The following is a 16,585-nucleotide window of genomic DNA, read 5'->3' as shown; positions in this document are numbered from 1 at the left end:
AGTAGGAGATCACTCAATTAGAAATAATGATTATCTATAGTAATCCTGCAACATAGTATCAGACCAACATGATGTAACTACTAGAAATGGTACAGGGATGTTATAGTAATACCATTAAACATGATAATATGCAACAGAAAATCACAGTAATTATATTTATCCACCCTAAGGGTAACTGAAATGAACCTGAATGGGATTTATCACAACATTGTTTCAATCATGATTCATATCAACCTTATTGATTTGTGGTTTCTAAATTATGAAGTAGATCATTAAACTACATTTTTTAACTGACCTTTGTGTGTAATGCTGTATTTGATTAAATCAACCTACTGTGTAACTGAGGTTAAAGGTTACAGCAGTAATCTTGTCTCAAGAGGAAATAGAATAAAACATAAACAGTCATTGTGATATCAGATCGAACCTACCATGTGTTTAGAATAAATATTTGCCAGATTTATTTTAACTTCAGAAACAGGATGTGCTGCTTATTATATCAATGTAAATAATCCTCTTTTGTCCAGCAGGACCCTGCCGTGTGTGGATGTGCTGCAGACTGTTTTCTTTTATCACCACAACAATTACTCTGCTGCTGTAGGTCACAGTAGCAGGCATTGTAAATAAGAACATCCTGCCCTCACCTTTCCGTGCATGTCAGGACTGAACAGCCACCATCTTGGGAAATGGATCTTGAGTAGTGAAATGTGATGGACACCACTCTTCCATCCCTGTAGCAGGAGAGTGAAATGTCACATGAAAACATGGGAAACAGTTTATAACATCCCGGTCATGGGAGTCCTTTTGCTTTCTGGGATTCTGAGACCAAATAGTCACAGGTCAAGAATTCAAACATTTCCTTTTTTAATGAAATCACTCAAGGAAATCAAAAAGTAATGTCCATATTTGGGTGGTTAGAACAGCGTACACAAAAAATGTTAACACTCTTCTGTGTGGTTTAATCCAAAAAAGGAGACATTTTAGGCTAATGTGTTGGGTTAGCTAAGCTACTTTGTTCTAGACGTGGACACATTATTACAAACTGGCAGTGAAGCAATATTAAATTCACCCTTCTCACTTTGTAGACTTGGGAATGAACTCTATATGGCATAAATTGACAAGACTGTCAAATAGTAATAGTCTTAAGAAAATGTCTACAAGACATGGGCTCTCAAGTCTGAATGGTGACACATTGGTAAAGATGATATGCTATAGGCTGACACATCTGAAGAGAAAGATAGTAGCTCACTAAATGCAAAACAAAAGGGGTGAGGTTTGCAAGAAACTGCCTTGTCTGCTTCAACAAGTTTCTTAGCGTGTGTTCACATTTAAGTCCTCATTGAAGGAGACATTCCCACTGGGCCAAGAGGGCAGCAGATAAGTCTCCTGATGAACAATTGCTGGAAGTTGCTAGCTGATAGGGGTGGGTTTAAAGTGTTTTATTTTAGAATCTGGTGTTCAAAAACACACTATGGGGGACTAACTGGTTCTACACACATAGCATGCACTCTTCCTTTAACCCCAACAGGCATGTCCTCTTGGGTAAATGAACCAGTAGAAATAAAGTATTTCAGCAGAGGGGTGAAGGGGGTCAGACTGCCTGCCCTGCTGATCAAATGACTGTAGTCAGACTTGATTCCACAGTCTCCAGACCCCACTCATACCGCAACTTTCGGGAGAGAAAGAAATATCATTTCATAGAGTAAATGTTGGTGGGAAAAATAAAATGTATAGCCCACACTATTAACAAAACCATTTCTTGCATGACAACAATATTATAATTTGTTGATCTTCAAGCCAGGGTCATTGAAATAAGTCTGCACTAGTTGTAAAATCTGAAGAGTTCCGGAAACCAATCATGCATCAAATTTGACATGCAAGAAGCTGGCCCATGGTTCAAGACCTGGGCTCTATAAACTATCTAATATGAAATATTCTTGTTAAATGTGTTGTGGTTGATATTACCATTTTGGATCAAAAGTATAAAAAGTAGCACATAAAATCAACAACATGGAAAAAGGTAATATGGCATTAAAAAAAAAAATCAATTGAAAGATTTGGAAATTAGATGTAGAAAATGAGCAGAAGGAGCTGTCGTGTAAAGTACCACTGAAGATCCTGTTTTAGAACAACAGAGCTCTCTCTTAACAGGGTAAAAATGTCCATGCCAACTCAGATTACTCGACCATTTTAACAGTGGAAAATTCTCAGGTTTAGTCATGTTGACCAACCTGGTTACTTTTGGGCTGTTAAGGCTGAATAAAAATAGGTTTTCCAAAAGTAGCCTAGCTAGTTTAGTGCATATGTAGTAGCCTATGTTGTAGATGTAGACCTGCATTACAGTAAAATGTACTTCAGACCCATATTATATACATTCTAGTGTAAATAAGCTATATATGGCTAACATTACAAGAAATCTTTAAGTTCACACTAATCCCAAACTTTTTGGGGTTCGTTTGTTTGTTACCTTCAGGCCTATGGTTAATGTTTTCGGCTCTCCCTTTAGGCTCTCCCTTTAGGCTCTCCCTTTAGGCTCTCCCTTTAGGCTCTCCCTTTAGGCTCTCCCTTTAGGCTCTTCCTTTAGGCTCTTCCATCAGGGCATCCTCCAACCTCGCGGGCATTTGTGTCAGCTGTCAATCAAACAAGATGGCGCTGTAGGGAGCTAACATTATTATTTTCAGCGGTAAAACCTAAAACATGGAGCGGTTTGTTTTAACTGTGAAATGTGAGTAACTATCCAGTTCAGCTGTTCTAACTGCTATTTGTAGACAGTTCTGGTTACGAATAACGTTCTGAGAGTTCCAGCCTATGATCTGGGTCAGTAACCGTTAACCGTTGGCAAGGTACCCTACCGGTATGCATAGCTAAGAGTTCCTCTGCCATTAGCTAAGGCCGTCTAGGCTAGCTAAGTCTTAAGCTACCTAGCTAGCCATGTTAGCTTGTTTATGTAGCTAGCTATGCTAACGTTAACGTTACCTGCGAATTGATTTCTTCTGATTTATGCCCTTTACTTCGCTACCTTAGTCATGACCATATAATTGAAGAGGATTTTATAATGGTATACAGTATAAGGTACATTATTATGTACCTTATGTACAACAAACCTTTTTTTTTAAATCATTTATTGCAAAACAAGTGAAATGACGAATAACAATATACATTCCAGGGGTTAACATGAAGTTGTAAATACATAATATCAAGAAAAAAAAGAAAAGAATTAAGCCTTTTTTTAACACCATTACCAAGCTACCTTATTACTCAAAATGGTGTTTAATTGACCCAATTATGACAGAATCACATAACCTAGCTAGTTATGCTATTCTTTGGACAGAAACTTATCTAGCTAGTCAACAACAATTTATTTAAACAATTGCTGAACTTATCGTTATTATTAAGTAAAAAACAATAGCAAACATTTAGTGGTTATGGCTAGAGTTCACTATTCTTATTTCATATCCTTGAATACTTTGGGATTTGGAAACTTGTGATGCATTTGTGATTTTGAGACTATATATAACTACACTAAATAATTAAACAATCAATACTAAAATAATATGTCATTTAAAAAAATGTGTTAGCCCACTAATAAGCTCATTAGAAGTGAAATTTGCTATTGCGACACTAACTTTTCTGGGAAAACATTTGACTTATTTCAAGAAAAAAAAGTTGAGTTTGTGTCCTGTCAACATGTCTTGATTTGCTTTTGTTTATACACAGGTCTCACAGAGAATCTACTGCAGAGAAAGCTGGCAGATTATGATGAGGTGATAGAGAAACTCTTCTCTGAAGTCTCTGGCCTAGAGAATTTCCCCAAAATACCAGATCCACAGGTAGATACAAGTGTGTGAGATAATTTGACTATAGTTTGACTGTAATAGTAAATAAATAAAAAACTAAAGAAACAAAAAAACCTACCATATGTAATAGCAACAAGTATATTTCTAGTTGGCAGTGTTTTTTCCCCTCAAAAAGTGATGCAATGTAACTCATCAGTCTGATTTTACCATAATTTATATGACTTGTGTTACAAAGTTGTAAAGTTTTACATCAGATCTATTTATCTAGTACTCTAGCATTAATGTCACCTTTATATGGCTATACGTTGGCAGAATTTGTAGGCTGCATGCATATTTCTTTTTCGTTACTCATGTTACAGCTTGAGGAGTGTGCCATCCAGCTGTGGAACTGGGCAGTTACTAAGAATGTGGGCACCACTATAAGTAAAAATCAGAAAGCCAAAGGTACACTTCTAGTTGCAGTATTTATTTACATGATAATCTTACTGATGATCATGACACTTGAAAATACCCATACATATTATCTGAAGTGTTGGCACAATGTAAGGATTGCAAGCTGGGGAGGTCACGGTCGTGTCACGTCACATTCAAATGTTTTCACCATCCTCACAGTGCGACATGTCGCATGCAGTCTTCTGTACTGCTTTGAGCCTGAGAATCCAACAGAGGGCGTCATCCGCAAGCAGATCCTGGTAAGCAATACCGTAGGCATCGTCTGTGAGTGCTCAACATTTCAGGAGGACAAAGTCTGTTTGTCAGTTTCTGATCTTTACAGATGGCCAGCAAAACAGGGAGAACCTGGCTGGACTGCAAAAATCCCCAGATGGCGGATAACTTCTTAAAGTTTGCTGTCAAGGTAAAGAATAAGAAAAACAACACTCAAATTGAGAGAGCTTCAATCTATTCAAGTTTAGAGCAAACAGAAATAGGGTGTCTTTACAAATTATTCGACATTCAATATCCCTAGAGCCTGGAAACTCTCTATGGCCAACTGACGTCCAGGGGTGACGGAGCAGATGACATCACTTCGTCCAAGGGGGATGTAGAGAAAGATCTGCTTCGAATTCTCTCATGCCAGGCAGAATCGGTGAGCTGTGGCGCATGTGATGTTCAACACCTTCAATGTGAATATTTGTTCTTGTGATATTTGGCAGCTGAGGAAGTGCTATTTTGAAAGATTTGCAGTGTGCAGTGTGAGACAGAGGGGGAAATCTTATTCTGTGCTAATATGGAATGTTATACTGTTTGCTGACATTAAACAGGAAGTTCAAATCTCTTCTTTTCAGGCCTTAAGTCAAGGGAATAACCATGAGGCTGTGGTCTATATGCAGCGCTGTAAAGACATGCTGCTGCGGCTACCTAAAGATGTAAATGAAAAAGCCCTCTGTTATCACTATAACAACACTATATATTGTTGTTTCACATTTGCATAACATATTGCTGTTGAAAGTGTAGGAGATGTTAACTCTGAATATATTTTTTCAATGTAGACTGCGTACCTCTCCCTTATGTGCTACAACTTTGGAATAGACACTTACAATCTGAGAAAGTTTGAGGACAGCGCATTTTGGCTGAGGTAAATAGAATGTTTAAAAAAAGAGAGTGCTGAGAAACAATGCAGTGGGAAAGCAATGTGTTCTTCTTTTTCAGCCAAAGCTATGAAATTGGGAAAATGAATGTGAAATATGCCCCTGGATCTGAAGTCCAGGTAATACAGTGCAAAACAGAATTTAGTACAAGCAACTGGTACACATTAAAATAGTAATTATCATTACTGTCTTCAATTTCCCTGACAATAGGCCAAGGTGTTGAGGCTCCTTGCCACTGTTTATTTAGAGTGGGACTGTCAGAGGTTTCAGGAGAAGGCTCTTAATGCTGTCAGCTTAGCAAACAAGGTGGGGTATGAGAAATCATTTTCAAATTGTATTATACATATGCATTTTTGTAAACATACACTTACAAAAAAAAGATGCTCTGTACCCAATTGCAATTTGACAGGAATGTGTGAGCGCTTCTGGGCTGTACTTAAAGATCAGAATACTCCTGAGATGTGGGGCCGCAGATGATCATATCAGAGCAGGTTAGTTATTACCCAATTCTCATTGAATTATTTATACAGAACTTCATTAACATAGGCAGCAGTGGGCCATCAGTGGCTGAGAGTTTAGAGAAGTAGATGCAAGAAGGAAATGTTGCTAATTTGATTCTCTGAGGTTACTGGAGAGAAAAGTGAATTTGGAAAAAACTAAATATGGCTACTGATGAGTTTAATTGCTTCAGAAATATTCTAAGTGTCTACAGTGATGTAGCTACTCCCTAGGTTTCTGGTCTGGTGTTCTAGTAGAGCTGCTCAGTCTCCAACAGTAGAAGATTGTGCTTGTACTGGGACCCTCCCAAGTGTTCCTGTGTGTCTATGGGTAACTTGCACTTGAGTTACATGCACATTTAAAAGCAAATAAAAATATATGTTTTCAGGACTTAATGAGATGCTGGAATCTAAGGTTTATCTTGAAGTGTGTCTGAGCACAGTGAAACTACTCATGTCTGAAGACAGGTACAAACTTCAGCATCTTTGCTAGTACTCTACTACACTTTGCTCTTTGTAGAAACACACATAGCCTATATAAACAAGGACTTTTTTAAGGAATGCCCAGATGCATGCTATTCAACTGAATGATATCTGTTTATTTTCATAGAGAAGTGCTGGCATTTGAGTATTTGAAACGTGTGTGTCAGCACTTTGAGTCGTCCCCTGACCTGGGAACTGCTCTTGTCTTGCACATTGAGCTACTGCTGCAGAGGGGCAAGGAGCTGTTGGGCAAACAGAAGATAGAGGATATCATCACTGGTACTTTATTTTTGCATTCCAGTTCTTGAATAAGTCTGATTTTAATAAGAATATAATCACATATATAATGCAGGTAATACACTGTAGATGTGCCTCTGTATTAGTATAACCATTTTTTTTTTACACCCACACAGGCCACTATACAGGAAAACAGCTGACTCCACAGGCCCTCACTCGCCTACATGTCATGCTGTGGGATAAAGCTTCCAAACATTTTGAGGTATGCTAAATATAGCCTTGTTTATCCTTAATTCAGAAGATATTTTTATAGTGTACATACACATGTATAGTTATCAGCATTGTGGCTGAGGGATCAGCACTGTTGCCTCATAGCAAGGAGGCTGGTGGGCCCACACAATGCCCACTGCTCCTAAATAGTTAGGATAGGTTCAATGCAGAGGTTTCATTTCCACACAGTGATACATAAAAGATAACTTAATACTGTATATTTTATTCCCAGGCCAAGAACTATGCTGAGGCTCTTCAGTGGTATAACTACTCCCTGAGTTTTTTCAAAGCAGGTCAAATGGAACCCAACTCAGCCAAACTGCAGAGGAACAGAGCTTCCTGTTTTCTGCAACTTAAGCAACTGGAAAAGGTAAGACAACTTGAGCCACAGCAGCAATTCGGTGGTGCGTGACTAGGGTTGGGTATCGTTTGGTTTTTTTCTGATACCGGTGCTAAAGCGGTACTTTTAAAACGGTGCCGGTGCCTAAACGGATACTTTTTAAGAAAGTTAAAAAAAAAGAAGGGTACTAAACAACAGTCGGTGACATTTAAGAACAACTTGTTTATTACTACGGCCATATGGTCAAAATTAAATGATTTAATAGTAATGTAATAATAACTTACTTCACCAGTAAATTGCTGTTGAATGACAAAAACAACCACCAGATGGGAAAAGGGTATTTTACAATAACTTTGAATGCACCGCGAGGCTGTAGGTTACCAGTTTCAGTGAACGCACCGTCTGTGTGTTTTTCCGACGTCGGCAAATGCTGCACTGCAGAGCAGACTGTTGCGTCCTGGTGTTGCACCGAAATCTGTGACCCGTCATGATCTGTGTCCCTCCTGTTAAAAGCGTAGCGCCCCCCTCCGTGGTTAAGGTTAGGGACAAGGGTTTGGTTCAGGTTGAGGTAGGCGGACACCGATCTCGATGGGTCACAGATTTCGGTGTAACACCGGTGTTGAAATACAGTCACACTTTACACTGTTTAACGTTAGCTGTCAGCATTTTAACCGTGTTTAATCCAGCTGCTAGCTAAAGGTAGGCTAACGTTACCTGCTGTTGAGTATAGTGTAAAGTCAGGCACCGAAATTTTCGTTCTTATTCGGTCTTGTTACTACCGTTTAGGTCGGAACCGGTGCCCTATTGGCACCGCGTTTCGGTACCCAACCCTATGCGTGACAGAACTCAGCAGCCCCAATGGCAAATGCTCCTGACACATTTTTACAGTTTATGTATGTGAGGTATGTTTGCTTGTATGTGAAACCTTGTGTTTATCAGGCCAAAGAAGCAATTAAAGAAGCAGAGAGATGTGATCCTGACAGCATTTTCACTCAGTTCAGTGTTTACAAGATTGCAGTGCAGGAGAACAATGTGGAAAAAGGTACTTACAATGCATTAGTTGTGTGATACATAACGAGTAAAAACAGATATGGTTGTAGTGCTGCAATTTTATTAAGCCACATTTTCAGCATATTCTCTGTGGTGATGATGAGGCTGTTGATTTGTACCAGCTGCAGAGGCAGTGAATGCAATGGGACTTCTGTCCAAGAGTCGTGTTGCCAGTGAGGACGGACTGCTGGTTTCTGAGAATGCTGCTTCCAATCTCCTCAGTCTGGCTGCTCAGATTGCTTTGGAGGTAGGACTCATCACTCGGCTCTGTACACCAGTTGTAAAGAATTGGGAAAATAATTAGTTTGGTTTGGTGGAATTATAACTTGTCACTTGTCAAACTCTTGTGGTGTTGTTACGTTGTTGTAGGGCTCCAAACCCCTGGGTTTAGTCATCAAGTTTGTGGGTGGGAAGCTGATGAGGGATCATGTCTTAAACACTGCACTGATCTGGGGAGGATGACATGATAGCAGATGTTTGGTTGTTTGTTACACATTTCCAGGACAAGCTCCTCATTGGGTAAAAACAATCGGCTGGGATCAGAGATAGAACATTACTGGTTACCACCTCCCCAGGCTAATTTCACATAAACATATAAATAAGTACTGACAAATGTTTTATAGTTACATGACGCAGTTATTTGACTGGTGGGTGGTGGTATTAATGAGGAGGATGTATGTCCCCCTGTGACAGAATGAACAGCAGGAAACTGCCATGAAGGCTCTGGAGACCTTGTGTGAAAACTCCAAAGATGAAGCTCAGGTTCTGACTGCTCTCAGGTCAGATGCCAAATTTCTATATTTCTTTTATTTTGAAGCATTCAGCGTTCATGTGTTCAGACTGTGTAAACAAAACATGATGGTACCGTTTCACACATAAGATGACAACATTTAGTAGAGATGGCTTATGTGCTGAGAGATTGTAGCAAGTCTGTTAGTTTTCCATACACCTCTATGATCCACTGACCTATATTCCCTTGCTTCTACACTGAAAGTGTGTCTCTGTATAATACAGTTAGTAGGTGAAAGAAAGGAGGTCAACACCAGTTTCTCCATTCATCTTTTTATAGGTGTTTGGTTCGACTTGTGCTCTCCACAGTAGAAAAATCGAGTGATGAAATGAGGTGAGGGGAAGGGAAAGTACCTAATAGAGTGATTGCATACTATTATTGATGCTGCTTTTAATCAAATCAAAACGTAGATTTACATTTACTACCTTACATTACTCCATGTAGGAATGGGAATCTGGATGTCGTGCTGCCATATTTAAAAATGGGTGAGTACATACAAGAAGAATTGAGGTTGAATTGCATTTTGGGAAGAAATGTCTCAACTACAGTCATCTGCTGTGCATCATAACCCACAAATGTTTTGTTTGCCATCACTGCAGCGCTGCAGAAAGTTTCTCAGCAGTCCTGCATGACTGTTGAGCAACGCACAGAGGAATCTAACTGGTTCAGGAAGATTGGTACTAAGACTTTCTCTACTTGTCACTTCAATCTGACGTGGTATGCTATCGCTTAAACTCTTGCAGCACCTTAATTTTGTGTGTGTGTGTGTGTGTGTGTGTCCTTACAGCGTGGAACTCCGCTCTGCAGTGCGAGAAGAGCCCTGACAGAATGAGGGATTTCTTTGTGCTCTCTTACCAGGCAAGTGCCCTTATTAGCTTTGCCAGGCGGATTAATCAATATCAACAGTACGTGGGTATAGAGATCAATAACACCTGGGCAGGGATTTAACATTGCTTTAGAATCTGTCCTCTGTCCTTTGACTTTACCTTCAGCAGAATACCTGTATTTGCAAGTGGATTTTTAATCTTTATTTCTCCATGAGATGTTGACTGAGTACACATGCATTCATGTCTGAGAACATCCCTGTCTTTCCTACCACAAATATTCCAGTTTGTCCTGTGCTCAAAACTTTCACTTGTTTTGAACTAACCAACTTACCTTTGTTTTATTGCAATCAAAATGGAAATATGACATCTGAATGAACCCGTAGCTCTCCCAGCTGTGCCCTCCTGATCGCACACTGCTCATGGGCCAGAAGACGTGTCTGCTAATGGCCGCCGCCGCCTCTCTGGAGATCTGCAGGAAGTCTCTTCACTCTGTCCAGGTGTGCTACCCACTCCCTCTGTCCATCTCCTACATTTAGCACGCTCTCCATCCTCATGGATGGAAATTTACCAAGACCAGTGGAGAAGAGAGGTGACTAACCACATTATTGGTGCTGGCGTAGGCGTTTCATTTTGAAGTCCTCTGCCTTTGAACAGTAAGTGAACACTAGATGGCGATGATGAATCCAGAATACTCTTTCTGTGTTTCTGTTTGGTTCACAGACTGAGGAGCTCACTCAGGCTCTGGAGCACATTCAGATCTGTTGGGAGGTCTGGAAAACCCTGAAAGCGTCAGGTGCCTTAAGTAGCTTCACTATACGAAAAACAGCCATGTTTAATTATTTGCGCACATCTTTCATTAATTCAAATGAAGCAAAGGAAATGTATTCTCACCATGTACTTGCAGGAAGCTCCCCAATGGACCCAACAGACACACTGCTGCTGCTGTATGAATTTGAAGCCCGAGCTAAGCTGAATGACCCCAAGGTTGAGACAGTACTGGAGTCTGTCTTGGAGCTCGAAAATGTTGAAACCAAGGTGCTAGAGACCATTGCAGGTATTGTTCATCTCATCTCTGCTGACACGCCTAAAGAAACAGACACATTCAAGTATTTTCAGTATGCTAGCATCTTTTTTCTTTTTTTTTTTATATATGTAGCCTTAGCCATGGAGCCTCCAGCCCACTTCCCTCTGCTGTGTAAGAAGGCCTTGAGGGTTGCTCTCTCCCTGCACAGGAAACAACCACAGGCTGACCTGGCCCGCTGCAGGCATACCCATCTCTACTCTGCATGAAAACACCCTTGACATTTCATTAACGATCCATTCCCACAAAGAGCGTATTGGGATGAAAGGTTTTCTGATTGTGTGCCTGTCGTTGTGTCCCTTTCTTAGCAAGTGTGTCCACAGCCTGATCAAGCTGTCCCTCCCAAGCGGTGTGTCAGAGGTGGAGGCCCATGTGCTCGAGGAGGTGTGGGACTACTACGAGGAGGCCCTGTCCATCATTGCAGCCGCAGTGAGTCAGCACCAATCACACATCGCCATCCGTTGGCACCCACCTCCTGTTCCCTCCAACAGAACTGCGCCCTGCTATATAATTAACCCCCTCTCTTCCACTCCATGCCTGCCTACTGTTCTAGATGCCATTTTTTATCAATGGGCTTTCAGCCGAACTTCAATTAGCAGATGCTTCCATTCACCACCCCCTTCCTGCCAATTTGAATCTTAATGTGCTGTACAAGTCATCATACTGCTGGTGAGCTGCAGCTCTGAAAGAGGTATCAAATTATTGAGACATTACACTGCTTTAGAGGCAGTGCATATTTCCCCTTTCATTTTGAGTTATTATTCAAAAGCTGTGGAATTCTTTGGATCAAAGTGAAAGCCCAAGATTAAAGTGGTGTGAAAAACTAATGAAACTTTAGAAATGATAGACCTTCAAGTTTGTTTACGGTCTGTTTAAGACTCCAAAGCATTAGTAAAGGTTAACATACAGTTGAATGGGATTGGATAGAAGTTACTCACAAGCTTTATCCACACAAAAAAACACACACTTGGCTCAAGTGAGCCAGCCAGGTGGTCTCCGTTAAATGGCCTTTTGAACATCTTCCTGCTTTTCTCTGTAGCCAGACGACTTCCCAGAGATGGAGACCCTGTGGCTGCTGACTCGGGCTTGGAACACAGGGATTTTGCTGTACAGCCTGGCTCAGTACCCCGAGGCTGAGAAGTGGTGTGGCCTCGCAATGAGCTTCATCCGCCACCTTGGATCACTGCAGGAGAGCTACGAGACACAGGTGCAGGACTGGTGGAAAGGAAGGGAGGGGATGAAGCAGACTGGGGTGGTTGTAGTACAAAGGTTTTGGCCCCAGAAACACACAGGTCTTATGCTGTATCAAGTATCAATGCAGACTTTTGAGAGCCAAGAGCTTTTTAAGCTTTATAGCTGTTTCTTGTGTGCTCACAGATGTCTGGTCTCTACAGTGAAATCCTGGACAGGTTGGACAAAGCCAAGAAGAACCTCATCATGGAGGAGTAAGCCAACAGGGACAGGTCAGCTGTGGTCAGCCAGGGGGTAACTGCTTGTTCTGAGGGTCTATTTAAATTGAATCCGTTCTATAAGTTGCACATAAATGTTATTAATGTTGTGGTAAAATGTTCATCAGATGTTCCAGTTTGGTAAAGTGATGCTTTAAATCTGTATAATTGTGTTGAGGGGTTAAGACACATACCACATTTGTTTCAGCCTTTATCCCCCCCCCACCCATGCTACCTGTCTTTCTCTTTAGTCTCCTGTCAAAAAAGGCTAAAACGGCAATAAAAAAAAATCTAAAAGAAAAGTGGTCTAATTTTAATAATTCAATTATTTTTTAAAGCCACTGAGTCGCTTAAAGTGCAATAACAAGCGGATCAAAATCATAACTGAGTCACATATTTTATTTTCAAACAAATAAACTCTTGTCAAGTCCCAAAATAAAACCCAAACAAAAGTTGCAGGACTGTGTTCCCTCATGACTAGGACAGGGAAGACCATGAGGCCAAGTGTCCTGATAGGCTGTACCACCTGCAGTGACAGGAAGAAACTACTGTACAATCAAAGGGTTCATGTTTGCAAGCACTTACTGCACAGATGTGCTATAACATAAACATCATCACCCAAAAGTACAAACAAGAACCCTGACCCCCCCACCCAAAATTAAAAGCATATATGTCATAATTTCTCTCATCAGAACAAGACCCTCATCAATTATACACACACAGAGGCATTCAGGTTCCATCTTATATACCACAACCTCAATGGAAAGAGCATAATGAAATCAAGTTCTTTGGGCTTTGACATGGCTGACTGAGGTATGAATACCACACACATTGTTAACAGTCAGCTGTATTTCAACTAAACACCAGAGAGGACCAATTCTAAACTTCTAATGATGTATTGATCAATGCTCCTGGTTTATGTGATATTGTGTAGGTTTCTGCCTGCATCTCTTTAATTATTTTACAATATATTTTTAAAATCTATACACCCAGACACGTTCCACAAGAAATCACATGTAGACAGGCCCTACTTTAGGGAATTGAATTCCCAACTGACTAGTTAATTTCCAATAGGCATTTGAAGAGAAATACCAACAATACAGCACATTTGTATGGAAATTATATCTCAATAGTAGCTCAAACTTTACTTACCTGACATTTGTGGTCTATAAAACATTTGTCTCAGTTTGAGTCACACATGCATGAAGCACAGGTGAGGGGGATCTGCTGGGGGCTTATTTACATTGTACAGCTACCACACCCTTTGAAACAGTCTGCAAGCAGTTTATAAATGGCTCTGTTCCCTTCGGTTATTCCCTGAACTCTGGTTTTGACACAGGTAATGACAGCTGGTTTAGCAGTGGTGCCTGGCAGGTGGGCACACCTGTTCAGAAAATGCCTGCAGGTACAGGTGCTCTGTGGGTGGGAGAGAGCAGGGGACCCAGAGGTCTTAGGTTACCACTTCCTGTTGGGTCTGGCTCTCTGAGAGGACAAAAAAAAAAAAAAATATATATATATCCTTCCGCTCTTCAAAAAGCTGAGGAGGAAAGCGAGAACGTTCACAGGATCAGGGGCCACAGTACTCCTTCAGACGCGCTCTCTCACATGCACACATTAACATACAGTGCCAAGATCTGCATGGGGGGGTGGAGCAGGTCATTTCAATCCTGGTGATGCCATACAGCCAACTCGAAAGGTTATCACCCCGACGGCCTTGAACAAACTCACTGCCTCACGAAAAAGAGAAGACACATAATACAGCCCGGTTACACTGTTGAATTGAAATTGTACTAGAAGTACTTGCTTGTTCACATTTGACAGCTATGAACTCTGTCATCGCCAAAACATGGCCCTTTCAGTCGCAGGGGAAATGGTATCTGTACGTTAAAGATTCCAGAGCTGGTCTAGCTCACCCTAGACACACTAAGAGCTCAACACAGTGGTTCAGTACCTGCCAACAACAGATTCATCAAGAATTTATACGTGTATAGATACACAAAGCATGTAGGTTTTAATCAAACCCAACTTTAGTGTTATTTTTGGTAGGGGTACAGGGGGACAATCCAAAACAGGTTATATTAACTCTTTAATTTTTAGGACATCCAATACAATTATTGTCTTGTTCTACCCGTTTTAAGGCCACCGTTATGGCGGCAGATAGGACAGTACCATATGACCATTCAATTGGAAGAGAATCCTCTTGGAAGGCAGAGAGTGTAATAGGGTGGTCTGCTGCTCAACACGAGTTAGGAGGCTCTGTCCAAACTGTAATCCAATGGCCAAATTCTTTAATTACACAGGAAGGAAGGTTGAAGTGCACGTGAGAAAAGGTGCCCACAGAGGCAAGACTTTGTTTTATCTATTGAAGAGGTGAGACTTCGTTTTAACTATTGCACTCAAGTCAGGCCTCCTGGCAGCTGGATGACACAAACGAATAAGAAAAGATTTGAATGTTTCCTCTCTTTTCCTTGTCAATTGTGTGCAGCCTCCCTCACAGACAACAGGTAGTCACAAAACAGAATTTGTATTTGATGTAAGGCAGTTTGGTGTTTTGCAGAGAGCCCAGTTACACTTCTCTACCTCCAACCTTTACACAGAGCAGCTAAAAACCACAAGCAAAAAATCCCACAAAGAAAAAAAAAAAAAAAGAAAAAAAAAAGAAACTGAACAGCCCTCCAAATTGACAATTCTAGTGAAGTGTAAAATGTGTAGTATTTAATATGTAGGAAAATCTCAGTGGGGTTTTATCATTTATCTTGTGATTTCATAATATAAATGTAGAGATTCACAACGCATTTCTTCCTCTTGATCTGCCTCCCGAGATGTCTTTATCTATCAGCTGCAGCACAGACAACTGGCAGACGACCAAACAGCAAGCTGGTTTGTGATAAATAGATCACCAGTTTGTAGGCTCCACTAATTTCCTCAGTCATTATAAACAAGAGAGATGACTCCTTGAACAGTACCATCAGCAGGGCTCGATTTTTATCCAGTCTTTAGAAAAGAAAGAAAAAAAAAAACCTTAATTGGTCTTCGCTTTTCATCTTGCGTGTCTTTTTAAATGTGATTTGATGAACATTTACAAAGTGTTCCAACTTGGTATGATTTGTCTCTGTTTCCCTGCAACTTCTTTTTGAATCCCAACTCCTCTCTCCAGATTTCTGTAACATTCTGATCTTCAGTCAGTCCTAGTTCACAAAAGGATTTATTCCTTTTTCCCTTTTGTTTTCAGTTGACAAATTCCTTTGGAATGGCATTTCCAGTCTTGAATGGATTTTGTTGAGAAACTCATGCAGGGGTGTGCACAGTCACAGTAATGGTGATAAGACTTCTTTTTCATTTAGAGAGTAACATAATGATGACACTAAAACTTGATATGAAACATATCTGCAAAAAGAAGGTGAGGAGGGGGGCTATTTGGGATTGGGTGGGGTCTCTGGGAGGCAGAAGGGGACGGCGGGGAGCTCAGAGCTTCTCTGAGGAGGGGATCCAGATGTAGGGACCAGACTGCTCCTCGATGATTAGCTTGATTTTGTTGTAGATCTCCTCTAGTGAGTCACCCTGTACGATAGCTGGAGACAAAAACACAAAAGGCAGGTATATGTTAGTTGCAGCCGAACCAGACTGATCTCATGAAGTGGCGTATGTATGACACGCCAATTCGTATGCCATTATTGGCGTGTTATCAAGACGCATACTCGCTTTTTAGCGTGTTTATCAACGCCGTTTGGCCTCCATTGACTTACATTACCTTGCGATTGCGTGTGAATTTACACCGTAGCGAGTAGTATGAAAGGGCGAGAAAATCCACGGAGGGATGTTGGCTGGGGTGGAGGATGGGTAATACACAGGACTTTCACCCAGGAGACCCGGGATCGTGTCCCGTGGGTCACGTTTCCTAAACTCAACCGTCGCCTTCTTCTTTTCCTAAACCCAACCCGTTCGCCGTGATGCTAATTCCTCAAGCCGTCTTTCCTGCTCTGTCTCTGTGTCGCTCTTACATTATTACCCCTGGCAACCGATAGCTTAGGATCCCAAAATGGTGGGTGGGCTCAGACACCTCCCAAATCGTCACGTGTCGGCAAGCTATCATGACGTATGTCCTCATTCTCAATACGGTGTAGACATACACTCTGATAGCAACGTGCTGTATACAGCGTATACACGCGGCGTAGACAT

General features: G+C 41.0%; 3 protein-coding genes across 15 annotated transcripts in view; 1 reads left to right on the top strand and 2 right to left on the bottom strand.

Moving 5' to 3' along the window:
- The window catches only part of kdrl (kinase insert domain receptor like), a 48,978-nt gene extending 48,296 nt beyond the window's left edge, over positions 1-682 (bottom strand). The window contains exon 1 of the mRNA XM_036001727.1: positions 642-682. The gene's annotated coding sequence lies outside the window, so the exon portion shown is untranslated. The remainder of the gene's footprint in view (positions 1-641) is intronic.
- Positions 683-2,585: 1,903 nt separating this feature from the next.
- tex11 (testis expressed 11) lies at positions 2,586-12,687 on the top strand. 4 transcript variants are annotated; one of them, XM_031302947.1, is made up of 29 exons: positions 2,586-2,722; positions 3,715-3,827; positions 4,154-4,238; positions 4,407-4,486; positions 4,570-4,650; positions 4,762-4,881; positions 5,081-5,161; positions 5,285-5,370; positions 5,445-5,502; positions 5,594-5,689; positions 5,793-5,874; positions 6,270-6,348; positions 6,491-6,642; positions 6,777-6,862; positions 7,103-7,240; positions 8,150-8,252; positions 8,383-8,507; positions 8,954-9,039; positions 9,330-9,383; positions 9,495-9,535; positions 9,650-9,727; positions 9,838-9,908; positions 10,261-10,374; positions 10,598-10,670; positions 10,782-10,931; positions 11,034-11,142; positions 11,267-11,387; positions 11,998-12,165; positions 12,336-12,687. In XM_031302947.1, exons 1-29 carry the CDS (start codon positions 2,695-2,697, stop codon positions 12,405-12,407), a joined length of 2,730 nt encoding a protein of 909 aa, XP_031158807.1. In that variant the 5' UTR covers positions 2,586-2,694; the 3' UTR covers positions 12,408-12,687. The 4 variants fall into 4 exon arrangements, with proteins under 4 accessions (XP_031158807.1, XP_031158808.1, XP_035857639.1 ...); XM_031302948.2 differs by having other exon boundaries at positions 12,353-12,454; XM_036001746.1 differs by lacking the exon at positions 2,586-2,722 and adding an exon at positions 2,929-3,069.
- Positions 12,688-12,790: 103 nt separating this feature from the next.
- Positions 12,791-16,585, bottom strand: part of dlg3 (discs, large homolog 3 (Drosophila)) — a 90,159-nt gene continuing 86,364 nt past the window's right edge. For all 10 annotated transcript variants that reach the window (XM_031302954.2, XM_031302961.2, XM_031302950.2 and 7 more), the window contains one exon: positions 12,791-15,978. In XM_031302954.2, coding sequence (XP_031158814.1) covers positions 15,872-15,978 — 107 coding nt within the window. In that variant the 3' untranslated portion in view covers positions 12,791-15,871. The remainder of the gene's footprint in view (positions 15,979-16,585) is intronic.

The sequence above is a fragment of the Sander lucioperca genome, chromosome 1 (assembly GCF_008315115.2).
Source record: "Sander lucioperca isolate FBNREF2018 chromosome 1, SLUC_FBN_1.2, whole genome shotgun sequence".
Classification (NCBI taxonomy): Eukaryota; Metazoa; Chordata; class Actinopteri; order Perciformes; family Percidae; genus Sander; species Sander lucioperca.
The sequence above is the reverse complement of the archived record's forward strand: the minus strand, read 5'-3'. Positions and strand labels throughout refer to the sequence as shown.

What these genes read in the sequence shown, in the direction of transcription:
- tex11 (XM_031302947.1), top strand. Translation starts at nt 2,695, where the DNA reads ATGGAGCGGTTTGTTTTAACTGTGAAAT. An exon ending in CCAAAATACCAGATCCACAG is followed by an intron (nt 3,828 to 4,153) that starts GTAGATACAAGT and finishes CTCATGTTACAG; the next exon opens with CTTGAGGAGTGTGCCATCCA. An exon ending in AGGAGAGCTACGAGACACAG is followed by an intron (nt 12,166 to 12,335) that starts GTGCAGGACTGG and finishes GTGTGCTCACAG; the next exon opens with ATGTCTGGTCTCTACAGTGA.